At 33.0% G+C, this 23345-nt stretch overlaps 1 protein-coding gene across 2 annotated transcripts in view; it reads right to left on the reverse strand.

Annotated features, from left to right (window-relative positions):
- Positions 1-22315, reverse strand: part of LOC111059396 (amino acid transporter AVT1A-like) — a 43450-nt gene extending 21135 nt beyond the window's left edge. The window contains exons 1-3 of one of the 2 annotated variants that reach the window (XM_039431561.1): positions 17068-17200; positions 16415-16562; positions 8107-8275 (exon numbers count right to left, since the gene is read on the reverse strand). In XM_039431561.1, the coding sequence (XP_039287495.1) occupies positions 8107-8275; positions 16415-16562; positions 17068-17070 (320 nt within the window). In that variant the 5' untranslated portion in view covers positions 17071-17200. Of the gene's footprint in view, positions 1-8106; positions 8276-16414; positions 16563-17067; positions 17201-22005 lie in introns of those variants that run through there. The other variant, XM_039431559.1, reaches the window with a different exon arrangement.
- Between the last annotated feature and the right edge of the window lie 1030 nt (positions 22316-23345).

The raw sequence follows: 23345 nt of genomic DNA on the forward strand, positions 1-23345 counted from the left end.
GGGTTATAATTTTTTATGAACCACTGGTTCTTCATTTATGCACAGTATTATATACTAATAATCTGATTACTGGAAAACCAACTATAATCGGCTACATTACCCTATAGTGAGGTGCACGTTATAATGGCAGTGAAGAAAGATAGGAGAAAAACGTTGCTAATCCTCTGTGTTGTCAATGCCTTCAATAGACGGTAGCTGATACATGTTTATTGATGTAATATTAACGTTTAATTCTCGTTTAAAATAATCAATTAAATTTTATTAAGCAAGCAATTATTAAATGTTTGATTAATGTGTGTTATGTGGAATCTGTTGTGTTGAAATATGAAGGATGGTAGATATTAGATTAAACTTGACGTGTCATATACTGCGGGATTGTTGCTCCCTTAATGCAGTTTAATAATTGTGACGAACAAGAAAAGTAAAGTAAAGTGAAGTATAATTTGGAAGAAAAATAGCAAAAGGACTACCTTATTATTTTATCTTACCTTATAATTTATGTTATTAAATTAGTCTCATTTGCATTGTAATAATAAATAAAATAAATAAATAAAAATAGACTAGATTTGGAAGCTGTTTCCGAAAGTTCTGTATAAATTGAGGAATAGATCAAGAAATAATAGCCATTTAGAGAGGAATAAAGTGAAGATTTTAATTATTCAACTCAACAATTTAATAAGTAGTTATAATTTCAAGTAATATAGTTATTAGTGAATGATAGATGAGTATTTCACAATCGCCTATAAAGATTCAAATAGTGAAGTTATTAATGGATGAAAACCCAAATTATTGTTATCAATGATCAAACGTACATCGAAAACAAAACTGAATTCACTAGGTATAATTTTCATTTTTATGGTAAGAAGCCAGAATAGGATTCAATCAATTTCAATTACAGCAGATAAAAGAATTTTAAGTTCCTTCCAAATGTGCTTAGAATCAATCTGAAAGAAATAATAATGCTCATATCTTTTTAAAAAAATATGAATTCAGGGCTACTTTCTTGTATTTATAAAATAGAATTATAGTACCCTTCGAGATTAATAAAATAATAGTGGTGTGATCAACGAAAATAGTAGTTTATAATTTGTATTCTATTAATTTCAAAGGGTACTATAATTTTATTTTATAAATAATGCTCATCTTTATGCTTGGTAACTCTGATAATGAACATCTTAATAAGTACAGGTTTTAATATTCAGGTGGAACTGCATTTTCATGAGTACACTTATAACTTTTTAGGTGTTTATACCTTTGATTGTTATAGTATAGTAATACTTTTCTATATTATTTCATTGTGTTTTGTTTTATGTACATCAAATAACATTTTATTTGGTTTATTATTTCAGGCTTATTCACTCAACTGATAAGTTCTTATTCGAAGGATACAAAGTGCCAGTAACATCTTTCTTGAATTATTTTATTATAATATAATTGATTTCATTAATTTGTTCATTTAATTTTATGTACTTGATGTAAGATGGTACCATTAAAGTTAAAGTGAATTCATTTAAAAGTTTAGTTCTACTCCATGTTTTTTGTACAATTCTGTTATCACTAATTATTACAAACGATTCATTCAATACAGACTTAAGATGACGTCAACATTCTTGTAGCTTTATCTATTATTTCTTGAAACAAAAAGTCTGATTTGTATGCAATAGACCGTGGATTGTGAGAGACTGGATTTTGAATTATTTATATATTTCAATTAATACAATTACGATTTATGTATTTGATTTGAATTAAATTATAATTGACTCTCATTATAATATTATCATATTACAGGATATAAGTATTTCTATAATTTCATACAAATTTCTTCATCAAGTAAAAAATATAGTTGACTTTTTAATCCTCTTAAATGACACTACATGTTACTTCAATATTTTATTATTACTACATTTTATTTTATTTATTATTATTACTACAAAATTACTATAATATTGTAGACTGCACTAGTAAAATTGTTTATTGCAAATAACTTTCAAACTTTATGAAATTATGTTGTCGTAAAGCAATTATTTGAGCAGTGAGTAGGAAACGCTCATTGAATATTTTGAGAATAGAATCATCAATTATCATTAAAGTATAATAAAGAAATGTTAAAAAAAAGATCCAATAAACGTGCCTAACATATAAAACAAGCTCAAAATTCAATTCCGAAAGTAAAAATTGTACGGAAATCAACAGAAAAAATCTAAAATTTGGATTTTTGATTAGATATAATTAAATAAGAAAAAATAAAATAGAATTATATAAGAAATGTTAAAAAAAAGATCCAATAAACGTGCCTAACATATAAAACAAGCACACAATTCAATTCCGAAAGTAAAAATTGTACGGAAATCAACATAAATAATCTACAATTTAGATTCTTAATTTATTTCTATAATTAACAGGCCTTACTATAAGCCTTATATAAGTTGTCATTTTTATCTTCATCATCAATCATAATTAATCAAGATTATTCATGGAAAACCATGAATCAAATAATATAATAAAAATCCAAGACAAATTAGCCAATGTATATCAACACACGATCTTTGATCTCGAAACATTGATAATTCATATAGATTTTTCTTCATTCAATTTCAAGATTAAATTCCTACAGATGACACAAACTCAAGGTTGGTTTTCACTCTTGATCTACATTTCACTTTCATTGAGATGCATTGATAGTTTTGACATCACTTTTACTAGGAAACAAAGATCTTTTATGAGATAAATGATTAATGACCTTGAATCGGAGCCGTTCGTTTCATAATGTGTTTCAATCTCAAGAGAATAGTGCTAAAATGTTAGACATGGCATCATCATTTATGACAATTGACAATAGATGATAATACGAAATGGTTATTCTATGAGAGATTTCTCAAACTACCTACTTTTTATCATTGATTGTCATTACATGTACAGAACATGAAAATTTGTGAAGATATAATCAGGCATTCGCATAAAATCGTTTTTTTTTTTCAATAAAACTTCTGTGAAAACATTCAAAAGCAAATTCAACAAAAACTTAGAAGTCCTGTAATACAGGAAAAAGCTGCCCACACACAAGAAATGCATGATAATAATAATGTGATAAGTAAAATTTCATATTATCTTACTTGTGGGCAGCTTCTTCATGTACTAGATGAATATTGTAGAATTTTATTGAATCTATGAAGATACGTTTTTCATGTATGCACTAATAAATCTGATTGGACACATGTAGGTTATAATTTTTTATGAACCTCTGGTTCTTCATTTATGCACAGTATTATAATACTAATAATCTGATTACTGGAAAACCAACTACAATCGGCTACATTACCCTATAGTGAGGTCCACGTTATAATGACAGTGAAGAAAGATAAGAAAAAAACGTTCCTGATCATCTGTCTTGTCAATGCCTTCAATAGACGGTAGCTGATACAGGTTTATTGATGTAATATTAACGGTTCATTCTCATTTAAAATAATCAATTATATTTTATTAAGCAAGCAATTATATTTTTCAAAAATTTCATGATAAATTTTCATAATTGAGATGAAATATTTTGTTAACTAATGATTAATTCTACATTGTTGAAAGACGATCTGGCAACAGAGCAAAGCGAGAAAGAGATAGCGCTATCTATTTGTTGAATGATAGACAAGGATAGCAATACCATTGCTAATCAAACACTGCCATTGTAATGTGGACCTCACTATATGCACAAACAATTTTGCATTTAGGAAAAATATTTATATATATTTTTTGTTTCTAAGGGTGTTGCTCACATGAGGAGAAGGAGTGGAGAGGGAAATGGAAGAGGAGAAGAAGAAGGAATAGAAGGTAGGAGACGACGAGAAGTGAGGAGGAGGAGGAAGAGGAGAAGGAGAATGGAGAGCAGGAGGAGGATAGGAGGAGAAGGAGGATTACGATGAAGTAGGAGGAGAAGAAAAAACAAGAAGATAAGAGAGAAAACGAAGCTGAACTGAGAAGTAGGAGAATTTTTTTCCTACAGTTACCTTGAAAAGTGGCCATTCCTGCACTGATTACAGAACGCAAAGAATCACTTTTCCGCTCTAGTGCGGGAATAGTTATTTGTGCAACTAGTGTGCAAAGTGACAGTTTGCTGCACCGAAAGAAACGTTTACGGAATGATGGTTTCTTGAGTGCAGCAAACGAACTTTGCGCATGTATTTCACATTAAATTTTTCCTACAGTTACCATTGAATATGAGAAGTGGTTGATCAACTTAATTTTGATTTTGCTGCACTGGTGCTCCATAAAACCTACTAACTATTTTGCGTTGTCATGTTGCAAATCTGGAGTACGCAAAGTACATAAATTAAAAAGTATAATCAAAAGCCAAGACAAATTAGCCAATGTATATCAACACACGATCTTTGATCTCAAAACATTGATAATTCATATAGATTTTTCTTCATCCAATTTCAAGATTAAATTCCTACACATGACACAAACTCAAGGTTGGTTTTCACTCTTGAACTACATTTCACTTTCATTGAGATGCATTGTTAGTTTTGACATCACTTTTACTAGGAAACAAAGATCTTTTATGAGATAAATAATTGATGACCTTGAATCCGAGCCGTTCATTTCATAATGTGTTTCAATCTAAAGAGACTAGTGCTAAAATGTTAGACATGGCATCATAGTTTATGACAATTGATAATAGTTAATAATACGAAATGGTTATTTTATGAGAGATCAAACTACTTGTTATCATTGATTGTCATTTCATGTACAGTACATGACAATTTGTAAAGATAGAATCAGGAATTCGCATAAATCGTTTTTTGTTTAATAAAAATTCTGTGAAAACATTCAAAAGCAAATTCAACAAAAACTTAGAAGTCCTGTAATACAGGAAAAAGCTGCCCACACACAAGAAATGCATGATAATAATAATGTGATAAGTAAAATTTCATATTATCTTACTTGTGGGCAGCTTATTCATGTACTAGATGAATATTGTAGAATTTAATTGAATCTACGAAGATACGTTTTTCATGTATGCACTAATAAATCTGATTGGACACATGTGGGTTATAATTTTTTATGAACCACTGGTTCTTCATTTATGCACAGTATTATATACTAATAATCTGATTACTGGAAAACCAACTATAATCGGCTACATTACCCTATAGTGAGGTGCACGTTATAATGGCAGTGAAGAAAGATAGGAGAAAAACGTTGCTAATCCTCTGTGTTGTCAATGCCTTCAATAGACGGTAGCTGATACATGTTTATTGATGTAATATTAACGTTTAATTCTCGTTTAAAATAATCAATTAAATTTTATTAAGCAAGCAATTATTATATTTTTCAATAATTTCACGATGAATTTTCAAAAATTAAGATGAAATATTTTGTTAATTGATGATTAATTCTACATTATTAAAAGACGATCTGGCAACAGAGCAAAGCGAGAAAGAGATAGCGCTATCTATTTGTTGAATGATAGACAAGGAAAGCAAGACCATTGATAATCAAACACTGCCATCATAACGTGGACCTCACTATATGCACAAACAATTTTGCATTTAGGAAAAATATTTACATATTTTCTTGTTTCTAAGGGTGTTGCTCACGGGAGAAGGAGTGGAGAGGGAGATGGGAGAGGAGAATAAGGAATAGAAGGTAGGAGACGACGAGAAGTGAGAAGGAGGAGGAGGAGGAGGTGGAGGAGGAAGAAGAGGAGAAGGAGAATGGAGAGCAGGAGGAGGATAGGATGAGAAGGAGGATTACGATGAAGTAGGAGAAGAAGAAAAAACAAGAAGACAAGAGAGAAAACTAAGCTGAACTGAGAAGTAGGAGAATTGTTTTTCCTACAGTTACCTTGAAAAGTGACCATTCCTGCACTGATTACAGAACGCAAAGAATCACTTTTCCGCTCTAGTGTGCAAAGTATTACTTTGAGTACTCTTAATACTTTGCGTATTATCTTGCAGCCATCTCAATCAGCTGTTGATATTGTTGGCGTGTATTTTGAATGCGAATTTGTTCTATCTATATTTTTTCTGATTCTCAAATAAATAAAAATGAGAACTCATTAAATTATAAATTTTGAATATTATTAATTATTCATTATTTCAAATAATATATTTCCATTCATAAATTGATTGGTTGAGAAATTATTTAGAAATTAAGATTTACTCAAAATTATTCAAATTTTCAGATTGATTTAGTTTTTAATTTGAATAAATTATCGATTATCAACTTTAAAATAAATTAAAGTTATTAATAACAAAATTATACAGACAAAAATTTGATGGATTTCAGCCATCATTTTACCCATGATCAACCACTTCTCATATTCAATGGTAAATATTATTAATATTATTTTTATTATTATATTTTATATTCAATGGTAATTGTAGGAAAAATTTAATGTGAAATACGTGCTCAAAAGTTCCTCTGCTGCACTCAAGAAACCATTCCGCCCTCGCCTACGGCTCGTGTGTAAACGTTTCTTTCGGTGCAGCAAACTGTCACTTTGCGCACTAGTTGCACAAATAACTATTTTATTGATTTATTGATTCATACAAGCACATCATAAAAAATGATAGAGAAAAAAATAAGGTAGCCTTATGCTATTCCTCTCCCAAATTTAGATTATAGGTCCGAAATAGGTTAAGTCTTGTAGTTGTTCACTTTACAAAATTTTCAGTTCTTAATTATCTTCACAAAGTAGATTTTTAAATTTAGATGCTTCAAAACCAAACAAAGAAGAAAAATTTCACATTATTATCACTAAAATAGGAAATATTCACAAATTAGTGCCGTTTCACAGTATCAGTTTAAACTAAATTTCATTTTAAACTGGATTAAATCCATATCAAGTCTTGTTCATTATAGTGTGATCCATTTTTACTTTCCTTGCCCTATTACCATAGGTAAGGAAAGTATTGCTTTCCGAAAAAAATTAAGGTACACCAATTCCTAAATTTCTATACGTTTCAAGGTCCCCTGGGTCCGAAAAAGTGGTTTTTGGGTATTGGTCTGTATGTGTGTGTGTGTGTGTGTGTGTGTGTGTGTGGTGTGTGTGTGTGTGTGTGTGTGTGTGTGTGTGTGTGTGTGTGTGTGTGTGTGTGTGTGTGTGTATGAGTGTATGTGCGTCTGTGTACACGATATCTCATCTCCCAATTAACGGAATGACTTGAAATTTGGAACTTAAGGTTCACAAGTGTGTGTGTGTGTGTGTGTGTGTGTGTGTGTGTGTGTGTGTGTGTGTGTGTGTGTGTGTATATATATGAGTGTATGTGCGTCTGTGTACACGATATCTCATCTCCCAATTAACGGAATGACTTGAAATTTGGAACTCAAGGTCCTTTCATTATAAGGATCCGACACGAACAATTTCGATCAAATGCAATTCAAGATGGCGGCTAAAATTGCGAAAATGTTGTCAAAAACAGGGTTTTTCGTGATTTTCTCGGAAACGGCTCCAACGATTTTCATCAAATTCATACCTAAAATAGTCATCGATAAGCTCTATCAACTGCCATAAGTCCCATATCTGTAAAAATTTCAGGAGCTCCGCCCCATCAATGCAGATAGATTTCCAATTATCAGGCTTCAGATACAATTGAAACAAAAAAAATCAAGTGGAGTAGATTGAGCATGAAAATCTCTACAATTAAGGTTCAGTAACATTTTCACCTAAAATTGAAAATAAGCTTTAAATTCGAGAAAATGTGATTATTCAATTGCAAATTATTGTTGATTCTATTAAATCATTCACTATGAAGAGATAGCAGACCTCATGTGTGTCTCCAGCGTTATTGCCCTGTCACCAGCTGTTCAAGTCTTTGAATAGTAGACTTGAGATGCGCGGGAACACTAGCGTCAGGTGATCAATTTTCATAACGGCAAGGAAAGTTGTGTGAGTGCGCCACACTAGATTTTTAGTTCAAGCCACCAGCTGATTGAATTCAGTTTAAGCTTTGACTGTGCAAACGGCCCTTAAAGAGATAATTTTGAAGGACCAAAAAAAACTTAATTCTAAAAGCACAGCTGACAAATGAAGAAAAAAACAAGTAGAGGACAAGGAAGAAAACAAAGCTTGATTGGAAAAGTAGGGTGAGTGAGTGAATTGTTAGTTACCTGCACCACCTCCCGTAAGCCCTGTAGGCAATGGTGGAGTAGGGATTGCGACTGGATGCGCGGTGCTCGGGATAGCGCTCCTCCAGGATGGTCCAGCACTTGCCCAGGCGACACCCTCCGTAGCACGCATTCAGGCAGAACACCACCACAAGCACCAGGCCTATCCAACCTGCAAAAGAAACACTCACTTAGTCAGCTCCACCTCATACAATAGAATAGAATACATTTTTTACACTTAAACAAAATACAATATGAATATATATAATAAAAATAATTATACAAATACTATACTATAGTGAGGTCCACGTTATAATAGCAGTGTTTGTTTAGCAATGGCATTGCTATCCTTGTCTATCATTCAACAAAGCGGATAGCGCTATCTCTTTCTCGCTTTGCTCTGTTGCCAGATCGTCTCTTAACAATGTAGAGTTGATCACTAATTAACAAAATATTATGTCTTAATTTATTATGAAAATTCATTATAAAATTATTGAAAAAAAAATAAATTCCTGCTTATTAAAATATAATTGATTATTTTGAACGAGAATGAACCGTTAATATTAAATCAATAAACCTGTATCAGCTACCGTCTATAGAAGGAATTGACAAGACAGAGGTTCGGCAACGTTGTTCTATCTTTCTTCACTGCTATTATAACATGGACCTCACCACATACTACACATACAAATAAATACTATAGCCTAATGGCAGAATTTGATTGACCACTATAACTGTATTGAGCACACATTCACACTATGCTGACAGTGGAGAAAGATAGGAGAACAGCGTTGCCGATTCTCTGCTTTGCCACTGCTTTCTATAGAGGATAGCTGATACTGGTATATATGATTTAATAACTGTTCATTCTTCTTGAAATAATCAATTATAGGTATTTCATCCATCAAGGAAATTTATTTAATTTCTCAATGATTAAATTTCATAATTGACATTAAATACTTATTTATTAATTAATAAATTAATTAATTTCTACATTGTGAAAAGACAATCTGGCAACGTTGCGGAGCTAGAAAAGGATAGCGCTATCTGCTTTGTCGAATGATAGGCGAGGAAAACAGCACCAATGTTCATCAAATACTGACATTGTAACATGGAACTCACTATAGGCCCTTCCAAACTATATATTATTCTTGTATATATCATGTTATATTATGTATATAACCTCGGACTTGGTGTAGCACGTGATAATGTGGTATCAGTTGACATTATTGACTTAGCAACAGATAAAGGTTTATGTATTAATCAAATATGCATTTAATATTGGCTGTACAACTTAGAGCGAACATACGATTGAGTTGAGAAGAGTTATCTAACACTTATGTGAGTTCTGATGGATTCACCAAGGTTATACCGGGTGCGAAAGCAAAACTTCCTTTTTTAAAGTAAGCGCTATTCAGTCAGCTGATGTCATAGTAGAGCAAATTTGGTCTCGTTATTGAGATCAGATCATAAAGTTTCCTTCCCGACATGTTCAGTAGCCATCATGCATTGGAACAGTGAGAAGCGTGCATTTGCCGTTGAGACTTATTTTTCGAGTGGATGCTCTGTGATCACGACCCAGCGCGCATTTCGAAATCGCTTTAATGTAGTCCCTTTGGCTACAGTCCCGGACTGGAAATCAATTGTTACGTGGGTCACTACGTTCAGACAAACTGCAAGTGCAACAAGAAAAATCTGGTGTGGTACACTCACACAACTTTCCTTGCTCATTGAACTGTAAGCCTCATTCTTGAACGAGAATAATGTAGGGGAATAACATAATGACGATAGGAGTGGCCGTAGTCGAGTGGATCAGATGCTGGCTTTATGATTCAGAGGCCCGGGTTCAAATCCCGGCCCGGGCCAAGATATTTATCTCGGGCCACTCCCGTGTTTCGGATGGACACGTTAAGCCGTCGGTCCCGGCTGCCTAAAAAGCAGTCGTTAGGTCATGTCAGAGGCCCTGAAATTGATCAGTTGCGACCTGAAAACTCTGACACCAGACCTGAGCCAGCCAGGTCACTCGATATTATTATTATTATTATAATGACGATTGGCGGCAACATATTTGAAACTACGATCAGACTACTGTATATGTGTATATATAATTGTTTTCAGAGTACTTTTTCCTTTGTGTAAATATTGTGAAATTCGATGATTTTTTAAAAGTCGTCAAAACAGCTGTTCTACAGATGAAATATCTCGACTATGTGTTCTTTTTATAAACTGCTCTACCTACCTACCTCAAGCACGAGAAGGAGTTTACGAAGTCCATTTCTCAAGGATGGGGTGGACCCCATTAGTTTCCCAGGAAAAAGACTGCCAGACATGGCAGTTGATGGAGCTGATAAATAAGTACAGAGGGTATGAATTTGAAAAAAATCGGTCAAGTCATTTTTGAAAAAAATCGTGAAAAACTTGGTTTTTTAGTAACTATCTGCCATTTTTCTCAAGAATATAACGGAGCTCCTGCAATTTTCCCAGAAATGAGACTCATGTCAGTTGATAGGGCTCATAGATAGCTATCTATGATATAAATTTGAAGAAAATCGTTAGAGCCGTTTCCGAGAAAACCGTGAAAAACATGGTTTTTTAGTAATTATCCGCCATTTTTCTCAAGAATATTACGGAGCTCTTGTAATTTTCCCAGAAATGAGACTCATGTCAGTTGATAGGGCTTATAAATAGCTATCCATGGTATAAATTTGAAGAAAATCGTTAGAGCCGTTTTCGAGAAAACCGTGAAAAACATGGTTTTTTAGTAATTATCCGCCATTTTTCTCAAGAATATTACGGAGCTCCTGTAATTTTCCCAGAAATGAGACTCATGTCAGTTGATAGGGCTTATAAATGGCTATCCATGGTATAAATTTGAAGAAAATCGTTTGAGCCGTTTTCGAGAAAACCGTGAAAGACATGGTTTTTTAGTCATTATCCACCATTTTTTCCGCCATTTTGAATTGAATTTCTTATTGTCGGATACTCATAGTATAAGGACCTTAAGTTTAAAATTTCAAGTGAATCGGTTAATTAGAAATGGAGTTATCGTGTTCACACACAGACCAACACCCAAAAATCATGTTTTTGGACTCAGGGGACCTTGAAACGCATAGAAAACTTGAAATTGGGGTACCTTAATTTTTTTTGGAAAGCAATACTTTCCTTACCTATATTAGTAGGACAAGGGAAGTAAAAACTTGTAATTGGGGTATCTTAATTTTTTTTGGAAAGCAATACTTTCCTTACCTATAGTAGTAGGGCAAGGAAAGTAAAAAGAACTAAACACCCTCGGCCTATTAGGTCATCTGAGAACATTGAAGCAGCGAGAGTTTCAATGTTGAGATCACTACAGCGTTCTGCGCACAAACATGCGTCTGCTCTTGGTTTCCGATCGTTCTGTGAGACGAATTCTTCATGATGATCTTCATTTCCATCCATACAAGATGGCAATTGTGCAAGAACATTCTAAACGTGACTTCAATTCAGAGAGCACTTTCCAGGACGCCTCATCTCAATTAGGAGCGATTTGGTGTGGCCAGCTCGATCTCCCGATTTGAGCCCTTGTGATTTTTTCCTATGGGGTTTTTTGAAATCCCTTGTTTATTTGAACCATCCAAGGACCCTACAAGATTTGAAAACCAATATCAGGGAAGAAATAACGCCTGCAATATCCAGCAATGCTGGCAGGAGTCATGACAAAAGCCAAACATCGGTTTACTCAGTGTATGAAGAATGGGGGATGTCACCTACCTGATTTGATATTCAACAAGAAAAATCTGGTGTGGTACACTCACACAACTTTCCTTGCTCATTGAACTGTAAGCCTCATTCTTGAACGAGAATAATGTAGGGGAATAACATAATGACGATAGGAGTGGCCGTAGTCGAGTGGATCAGATGCTGGCTTTATGATTCAGAGGCCCGGGTTCAAATCCCGGCCCGGGCCAAGATATTTATCTCGGGCCACTCCCGTGTTTCGGATGGACACGTTAAGCCGTCGGTCCCGGCTGCCTAAAAAGCAGTCGTTAGGTCATGTCAGAGGCCCTGAAATTGATCAGTTGCGACCTGAAAACTCTGACACCAGACCTGAGCCAGCCAGGTCACTCGATATTATTATTATTATTATAATGACGATTGGCGGCAACATATTTGAAACTACGATCAGACTACTGTATATGTGTATATATAATTGTTTTCAGAGTACTTTTTCCTTTGTGTAAATATTGTGAAATTCGATGATTTTTTAAAAGTCGTCAAAACAGCTGTTCTACAGATGAAATATCTCGACTATGTGTTCTTTTTATAAACTGCTCTACCTACCTACCTCAAGCACGAGAAGGAGTTTACGAAGTCCATTTCTCAAGGATGGGGTGGACCCCATTAGTTTCCCAGGAAAAAGACTGCCAGACATGGCAGTTGATGGAGCTGATAAATAAGTACAGAGGGTATGAATTTGAAAAAAATCGGTCAAGTCATTTTTGAGAAAATCGTGAAAAACTTGGTTTTTTAGTAACTATCTCCCATTTTTCTCAAGAATATAACGGAGCTCCTGCAATTTTCCCAGAAATGAGACTCATGTCAGTTGATAGGGCTCATAAATAGCTATCTATGATATAAATTTGAAGAAAATCGTTAGAGCCGTTTCCGAGAAAACCGTGAAAAACATGGTTTTTTAGTAATTATCCGCCATTTTTCTCAAGAATATTACGGAGCTCCTGTAATTTTCCCAGAAATGAGACTCATGTCAGTTGATAGGGCTTATAAATAGCTATCCATGGTATAAATTTGAAGAAAATCGTTAGAGCCGTTTTCGAGAAAACCGTGAAAAACATGGTTTTTTAGTAATTATCCGCCATTTTTCTCAAGAATATTACGGAGCTCCTGTAATTTTCCCAGAAATGAGACTCATGTCAGTTGATAGGGCTTATAAATAGCTATCCATGGTATAAATTTGAAGAAAATCGTTAGAGCCGTTTTCGAGAAAACCGTGACAAACATGCGTCTGCTCTTGGTTTCCGATCGTTCTGTGAGACGAATTCTTCATGATGATCTTCATTTCCATCCATACAAGATGGCAATTGTGCAAGAACATTCTAAACGTGACTTCAATTCAGAGAGCACTTTCCAGGACGCCTCATCTCAATTAGGAGCGATTTGGTGTGGCCAGCTCGATCTCCCGATTTGAGCCCTTGTGATTTTTTCCTATGGGGTTTTTTGAAATCCCTTGTTTATTTGAACCATCCAAGGACCCTACAAGATTTGAAAACCAATATCAGGGAAGAAATAACGCCTGCAATATCCAGCAATGCTGGCAGGAGTCATGACAAAAGCCAAACATCGGTTTACTCAGTGTATGAAGAATGGGGGATGTCACCTACCTGATTTGATATTCAAAACTAATTGAAACAAAACTTTATATATATATGTGTCTACATTACAAAAAATAAATACAAACTTTCTGATCCATACAAAGAGTTTTATTTACTTTAAAAAAAGGAAGTCTCGCACCCTGTATTAATATAATCTAGAAATATTATTAAATTACGCTATTATTCAATAATAAAAGTAAAAAGTAATATATTTCAACAAGTTCAATCTCAATCGGAACTGTTAATAGTTCAAACTCACATAATAATTCAATAATTGAATTTTTTCAATCCACCGGCAGTTCAAATTGCGCTTAAACTTACTCTGTGAAAGTGTTTTCAATTTTATTAATAAGAGTAAAGTTTAAACATCTCCATACTGAGATTTATTTGAAACCAGCACCAGCGGAATTCCTCATTACGTCAATGTTTCTCATGCTGACAGTTTCAAGTGAATCTAACCAAAGCATTTCTTTTTATGTCATCATAGCAAAAATTATTTGACTCTCATCATGTTAATACATTTATAATATCATCTATTCTTTCTAAATGATTTCAAAAAGTCAAAGTTCACTACGGTAGACCAACTCCTATTTACAATGTTTCATAATTTGTCATTAAAAACTACCCGACCACACAATTGAGAGATTAGGAAAGGACTGTCTATGAAACGTGTATATCACTTTCTTATGATGTACTTTATGGCCTTATCGGTTGTTTGAAATTAGAATAAACATAAAATAAATTTCATATAAAATAAACATTCAATGAAAGTGGTTCACAAAGCATAGAAATTGAATATACAGAGATTCACTGTAAACTGTCAGGAATCCTCATAAATAACATCAATTTTTTGTGTAGTTGAGAAGTTGATATTGTGGTAATTATTCATATTGAATAAAAAAGACTAAGAAATTGTCAAAAACCACAGATTTATTGATGCTTAGAAAGACCGGTTTCGGTTATTACACCATCTCTGGTAAACTCCAGATAGGTGTAATAACCGAAACCGGTCTTTCGAAGTATTAATAAATATGTGGTTTTTGACAATTTCTTAGTCTTTTTCATTCTAAAATGAAATCAACGCTTCCTGTTAAAGCAATGCTGACAGTTCAAACTGAATTTCACTAATGGAATAGTATTCGTTCGTCACAATCATAATGTGTTGATTAAATCAATATTTCATGACATAATAAGGCATCTACTTATCAGGGAATGACACTACATGAGTCAAAGAAAATAAAAATGAGTCTCAAGGTGGGAAAATACTAGAATATTAAAGAATGGCTATGTAAATAGGAGATAACGCAGCTTTAACTCTTCTAATAGTTCAAGACAGTTCACAGACTAAGTAAGATAACCTCTAATTCATGAGAAGAGAATTCATCTAGGCTCTAGGCCGAATCATAATATTATCTAATAGTTTGAGATGTATCATAGACTAAACAGTGTGTGATATCATAGACTAAACAAATGGTATGGATTTTGTAGAATAAACAAATAGAAGTCTTTTATCGGCGATGATATCTAATGAGTTCAAGAAGTTTCGGATGTGAACTAGACAAAAAAGTGAAAAGAGGTCACATGAAAACTTAATATGTGAATTGAACAAAATACAAATCATGCAATCTTTTTACAAAGAAATTACTCATTATACAAACAAGGTATTAAATGGGACCACAGTTTGAGAAATGGGAACCCCTAAAGGAATATTGCATTTTTTAAAATGTATGTAGTATTAAAGGCTACTTATTTTTATATATAAAATATCATATAAGTAGCCCTTTATGTATTCAGGGCTACGGTACATATTTTTTATTTATGATATAACATCATAGTACGCTTTGTGTTTTTAATCTGTTATTTTATATTAGAAACTTTTTTAAAAAAGGATACTATGGTGTTATTTTATAAATTGAGATTTTTGTTTGTTTCAATTTTGTAGTAGCTACCTACCATTATTGGATTCATATATATTGGGTTCACTACTTTTATGAAGACTGTAGTTGGTATGGACTTGGAATTATTATAATATGAACAAGGTAAAACAATCATTGATCCATTCAGAATTGCGTGACATACTTTCAAGACTTTTCACTCTAATGCGAATGTACAGTCATGAATTACAAATTAAAAATTGATGTCTGCATGTTGGTTTTAAAACTTAGGTAAAATTGAATATTTGAAAAATGAAGTTTTAAATTTGTTTAGTAATATCATAGAGAAACAATAGCTTGAGTAGATATCCCATGGTATAGGGCGTTTATGTCGCAACTTTTACTGTTATCTCAAGCTGATAGTCCACGTATTTATTTCCTAAAAAGGTGTGTGACGCTGGTTGTCTCTGATATTATGCCGTTCATACACACTTACCCGGCCAAAAAAGTAAAAATCTTCAATAATCGATAGTAATTGACTTGAGATAACAGTTAAAGTTGCGACATAAATGCCCTATACCATGGGATATCTACTCAAGCTATTGTTTCTCTAAGGTAATATTATCAAGGAGTTTTTCAGTATCACAGTATAGTATTAATAAAAAAATTCTATGAATATTGGAATAAAACATGAGTTCAAGAAGTTTTGGATGTGAACTTAACAAAAAATGTGAAAAGAGGTCACATGAAATAGGAATTACTCAATATTATGTGAATTGAACAAAATACATCAAATCATGCAATCTTTTTACAAAGCAAATTAGTTATTATACAAACAAATAGTTGAATAAACTATTATATGATAGTTTGGAAAGAGCTTGATTGAAAAATTGTAAAATTACAACTTAAAATGACGACAGCTTCAGGTATCACAGGTATCAATTTAATTTCATTTCAAATCGTCACCTTTTTTATCCACTTACTTTCATCTATCCCACTACATGTAAATAATATTTCTCTGATATATTTTGGAAAGAATTGTAGTAAGAAATAACAGTTTTAACTGACCACAATCAACCACAGCCTTAGGTAATGCTAGTATCCCACTGCCGGCCATCTCTCCAGCTACAAATACGGCTGCATTGAATACGTTCAATCCCTTGCCCTTGCATGGCTCTGAGGAGGTACACGACGTTAATGACCTGTCGTAACTTTCCTGAAACCAAAATATCACAGTATTAAAGAAATCAAAGTCTAAGATGAATAAATGAGGTGGAAATATGCAATAATGTTGAATGAAAAATAGGAAAATAATAAAATAGAAACACATTGGTCGTTTCAACAAACTGACACACAACTACATAACCAAACATTTTTACTTATAAGAAATATTATTGTCATAATTGAGTCAAGTGTAATAAATCTACTTGATGATAAAAAACTATGATCTGATGAAAAAGAATTATACGAGAGACTTGAGAACGTGAAAAGAATACTGAGGAACGAGTTTTGAATACAGAATTGCAGTTCCATCGTAGTTTTTGGTATTTAATTAATAAAAAGTGGAATTTACATTCAACTGATAGAATTTTGAACCATTTAGACATATAGCTGATCCATGTACCATCAATATTTCAACATGAGGGCAAAACAAAAGATGGAAAATGCTAGATACTAAAAAGTCTAATCTTGAAGCACACTTTACGTCATGATTAGCCTACCATTTTAATTTCTCAATTGATGAAAATATTCTCTTTGTTTCAATAAACACACAAAACGTCCACAAAATTTAGCAGTTCACAAAGTTGACTATCAACTGTACTCCGCATTCAAGCATCTGATCATGACTGATCATTTCAGTTTGCTTCTACTCGAGCATCACCAGAAATCCAATTTAAATAATGAGATAAATTTATTCAGAGCATGAACTGATTAGCATACAGTGCAACTTGTACTTTGCTAAAAGCTAATCAGTTTTTGTAATTTGCAATTATATTGAAGAGACTCAACGATAAATTGCAGTAAACGAATTCAAGTAAACATCAAGTTTTATTTCAATATTTTTAAGAACATTATTTGAATTGAAAAAATTTGAATATTCTCTAGCAGAATGATGGTGAATGACTGCTTAAGAAAATAGATCCGGAAAACCCACATTGAAAAAGAAAATTCACTAAGCATTGGTATACATCACAATGTGCAGATACGAACAAAAATTGATTTTAATAAAACCATTGGTAAAAATTTATTTACATTGAAAATGAATCAATGGTGAATGTTTAATTAAAAAACTAAAAACATCATGCCCAAGTTTAGTTAGTCTTGATAAAATTCAGGTTGATAGTATTATTTTTTCATTAGTCCTAGAGTTATCAGAAATTTTTGTTCAAGGTTCTAACACATCTTCAGTTCAGGAATTGTTCCATACATCATCCTCTATTATATCAATTGCTCCGAATCAAATGTAATAATGTCATTAAACTTTACCAGCTCCTTTGCTGTGTTACTCTACAGCTAATTATTCCAATAAAAACATTATACAGCACTCTATTCTAGTTGTTATAAAAATCTCCTACCGTATTGTTTTTATTCCGAGGTTTTTGCCCATGGAAGATTACGTGTGGGGAATTGGAGGAATCACCCAGTTACAAGAGTATCGGTAGAATTTACATGGAGTTGAAATAAATGCTAGAGATAATCACTTATGCTAGAGATAATCTCAGAAAATCACTTGAAATTTTTCATGAAAATATTCAAAATATTTGATAAATTATTAAATTATAACAGCCCGGAACTAATTTTCTCTCAATTATTCAAGATAGAAAAAACGTACGATATTTTATTTGGAAAGCAATTATTGCATCATACAGATTTGTTGAGCATATTTGATCTTCTCAAATAAATAGCACAGAATTCCTTCTTTATCGTTTATTCATAAAAAGTCATTGCTTCCTATCTAGAAAAATGCATTTGATAATAATAAGTAAGGATAATCGAACAGTGAACTTTATGAATTGTGGAGGTGAACTCTTTGTAGATGACTCACCCACCACTCATGACAAGTTCGAAAATGGAGTTCTGATTTTTTTCTAAATTTTAGATGATTCATACATGAAGCTTGACATGAAAATGGCCTACTAACCGAGAAACGAGCCCAAACCAGATCTGAATTTTGACTGTAATTTTAGACCCGAAACTGAAACTGTCATAGTAAAGCATAAAATCTTGTTGCTGTATGCTTCAAATTCAATAATAACTGGATAATTATACAGAATTCTATCTCATTGAAAAGTATAATTTTCAAGTTCTTCAGATAATTATAGCAAAATAATTCATGGCGAAAAGAAGATACTTTTTGAAAACGATGTATTTATTTTCCAAACTCTGTGCTCATTTGGTCTTAATTTAACACTCAGGCCCGGTTTCACAAAAGCCGGTTAAATTTTAACCGTGATTAATTTCACGAGAACTAATCATAGAAGGCTTTTAAGAAAAAAGGCTTCTCTGATAGTTCTTGTGGAATTAATCATGATTAAAATTTAACCGGCTTTTGTGCAACCGGCTCTCAGATTGTTTGTTCCAGTAACAATTATTCAATCATCAAAATTAATCAAACAAGATTAACATTATGATTCTCAGTATCTAATGCGATACCGTAAATTATCATCAACTTTTCCAAGTACCAAGCAAAAATAAACAAATACTATTATCCTTAAATTTACAAAACAGACATGAGGATAAATTCACACAACAAAATTAATCTCTGACCCATGAATGACCTTGATATTCTGTTGACATTAGGATGCAAAGTTCTGTTCCAACCATGTGAGTTCACAACTAGACATTGGACCACTCAAGATACCCTTGAAATCATGGTTGAAGATTTACACAAATACAAAACTGCATTCAGACTGGTGGCAACAATAGCTTATCAACTGATTCATTGCAATATTTTACGTAAATATTATGAATAACCAAGCAATCTTGAGATGCGTATGACCTTTAAAAATTTCAGTGAAAGCCGTGACACAATAAATTAATAAAAAATATGATAAGAGAACGGAAAAAGATCGGAAGATCGTCCGTCTGTAACCTAGATGAAACAGTAGGAACTAACATTCATCACAAATATTTCAATGCCATTAATTACTCCAATAATTAATTACAAATAATTTATTGTATATTAGACTCTTCGTCATCGCCAGCTATTGCAAACTATTTCAATGCCAGCAATGAATGCTCAAATTTATCATAAATTTTCGTCCATATCAAGGAAAATTAATGACAGTTCTATTGTTGATAAATATATTTTCAAATTGATATACATACTGTACAATAGGAATTTGCATTTTCTTTGTTCAAAATATCTATAGTATTTGGAAAGAAGGAACAAATTTTAAACTGCTGTAACACATCTATACATTTATTTTAAAATTGAATATTTTTACAGATACACCCAAAGTATCCCATGTGGGGTTAACTTCTCCCATTTACGTATGAAAAATTATATCCGGTATATGACCATCCAAATTCACGAGGCATTGAATGATTCATTCATTAAATTTAGTGGTGACGCGTTTTCGGTAGGATTCCATTAATAATCCTTCGATTTCCACTCACATTCAATATTGTGATATTGTTTAGGATTTTTTCACGTGACTTTTGATTCAACAAGTCCCCACAATAAAAATAGTCACAGTCAGATAAAAACATGATCATAATAGGAATCATCAATTCATCACTCCTGCACCAAATAAGAATAGATTTCTTCTTCTGTCAACATCAGTTATCCTAGCAACCTTGAACAAGCCTACGACTATGTAAGCTTCACCCTCAGGAAAATATAATCACGTTAACCTTATTGTTTACGATAAGTCGAATAAATTATAAAAAAAACTATGAACAAACTTTGAGAAACTCCTTTTTATATAAAAGTCAAATAACACTGATTCATACACTCACTCACTCACTGATTCATAATCAACAGAACTAAAATTCTTGTGGACCAAATGTGTTCAAATTTGGCAGGTATGTTAGTTGGCCTTTCTATAGAGGCGTACCAAGAAGGATTTGGAAAAACATTCCAAAGATACACCCGAAAACTGCGTTTTCTCAGCTTTTCCAGGAACTAATTGACAAAAAATGATCAAATTTGGTACACAGTCTCAGCTAAGGTGTAAAAATGTTGTATTGAGAGAGTTTTGAAATGACACCAAAGGTGCGCCTAAAATTGGCGGTTATTTACTTTTTCAGCATTTTTTTGCGACAACAAATGAACAAAATATTTTCAAATTAATGTAAATATTGCATTAAAAGGGCTTTGTCATAATGTCAAAGATATGCCGGAGATCAGCGGTTTTCCAGCGATTTCCAACATATTTCTGAGTTTTCTCAGCTTTTTCGAAAACAAATGAACAGAAAAAAATTTAGTGTAAAAGTCCAGCTAAGGTGTGAGAATGTTATATTAGAAGGGCTCCGAATAAACGCCAAAGATACGATCAAAATCTTCATTCCGGCGTTCTCCAGCATTTTTCTACGATTTCGCAGCTTTTTCAAAAACTAATGGACAGACTTCAGTAAACCGGTCGAGGTTTTTTACAAATGCTGCATTGATGAAAGGGCTTTGAAATATAGCCAAACATGCGCCCAAAATCTGCATTGACCAGTTTTTTCTATGTTTTCTTGAGAACAAATTGTATAAGTGAGTATAAGTATAGTATTAAGACAGCAATTTTTCCATTTCAGTACATAAGTCCGTCAAATCATTTTTTGGGGGTTAGAGTAAGTTTTTCAAGGGTTTTCAAGTACGACTGAACTTTGATTTTCAACTCGATATAATGTTCAGCTTAAGTAATGGCGGTGCTAATAAATTAGAAGGATTCTTTCCTCCAGCTTTTTAAGGACTTTTACTAAATTTCTCCGAAATGAAACCTAAAAAGACCGAATGTTCTCTGAATACACTAGATTTCTCCAAAATGAAACCTAAATAGACTGAATGTTCTCTGAATACACTCTAATTCTCATTTATAACGAGTTTGTTGACTTACCGGACATATAGACTGTTGTGGGGATCAAATAAGTAAATAGTATATTCACTTCTAGCGTAGTGGAACTTCAAGTTTAAATAGCTTCTGAAATATATTTTGAACAAAGGAAGTGTTGTACTCATCTACTAGTAGTACTGCAGAAGTGATAAATACTCACTTATGAAGATGGACTGATTAAACTAGCCTCAAGTTTACGAACAATATAGGCCTATTCAGGTATAAATATTCAAATAAATGTTGACTACTAAAATTGTGTGCTAATTATTAATACCGTATTTATTCTTGAAAAAAGATTGATATAAATTTGATGATTTTCAAAGCATTCTTATCTGAGAGCTTACAGCCAGGTAGGTTTAGGTAGGTGGAAGCTTGTCTGTAGTAGGCTATTGAACTGAATAAAAAAAAAAAACTCTACAATATTCTTTAGTTTTGTAATCATATTAAGAAGTCATACTACACGAGCAAAAGTTTATCAGCAAATTCTCTAGAACAATTTTGGAAGTGTGTCAAGTTTAGCTGATAAACGTTAACCCAGAGAAAGTACTTTGTGGCAGTTCCATCAGTAACTTACCAACTGAATGAAATTAAATGTCCTCAATTGTGTTCACTTACATTTGATTCGTATCCCGAACAACTTCCAGATAAAGGATCATTTGCAACCCTTGTCCAAATTGGCTCTCTTGAGGAGCTTGTTGATTGATAATTCACACTTCGTCCCATAGAAGAGTTCACACTTAATTTCTCGTCTGGCATTTTACTAAAGCTTGGATGAAACCTACCCGTACAAATTATCTTCAATCACTTATTTGAAAACCATAACACCCTAACAAAAAGAATAATTGAATAATACTAAAATCACAAAAGAATGCACACACTGGACGGTTGTCTGCTGTTAACTGCTCTTTTGTAGAGAATTTTGAGAAGGTTATGTGATGTGACAACAGAGCGAGTGTGGCGCGGTCTGGATTCAGATGTCGTACTAGAGGCGATCAGCTGTCTACAAGCGCCAACTTTAAATGCCAGCTTGGTTTGAGTCTATTGATTATTGGAGGATCAAGCGATTGACAATTGATTTTTAAACGATCAAGCGATTGACGCGCTTTCCAATCAACCTTAATTGGGCATTCATTCAAACAATCGAAACCTTCTCCTCATCCCAAATGTAATCAGTTAACTACACGCTTGTAAACTTGTAACTACATCACAAATTTACAGTTCGTACGGTAATGGAAAGTTTCTAATAGTTGTTGGAGTTCAAACGGCCAAAATCGAGAAAAATAAAAAATTGAGGATCTGTAGTACAGGCGAGGATCCAGGACTCACACGCTATAATGACAGTGTTTGATTAGCAATGGTGTTGCTATCCTTGTCTATCATGCAACGAAGGGGATAGCGCTATGTCTTTCTCGCTATGCTCTGTTGCCAGATCGTCTTTTAACAATGTAGAAGTGATAATTAATTAACAAAATATTTCATCTTAATTATGAAATTATTTAAAAATATTATTTAATGCTTAATAAAATATAATTATTGATTATTTTAAACTGGAGTAAACAGTTTTGTTAATATTACATCTGTAGATAGACCTGTATCAACTACTGTCTATGGAAGGCATTGACAAGACAGCGTTGATTGGCAACGTTGTTCTCCTATCTTTCTCCACTGCCATTATAACGTAGACCTCACTATAGGGGGGATTGGGGGTGTCGTCAGGACCCCCCTCCCCACGTTTGACTCCCCTCAATCGAAACCCGTTTTCAATCGAAAACAGTATTAATTTGAGCTTATTTTTACAATTAATTGGATTTTTAGATTTGATCATTCAAATACCAAGGTCATGATACTTATTTCTGCACCCTCAACATCTTTTTCAAACACCACTTGTAAAGTTTGGGCAGGGAGCTAGTACACATTGTACCAGAGAAAACTAAAAGATTGTTTTATTTATTAGG

This window comes from Nilaparvata lugens, chromosome 6 (assembly GCF_014356525.2).
Source record: "Nilaparvata lugens isolate BPH chromosome 6, ASM1435652v1, whole genome shotgun sequence".
Classification (NCBI taxonomy): Eukaryota; Metazoa; Arthropoda; class Insecta; order Hemiptera; family Delphacidae; genus Nilaparvata; species Nilaparvata lugens.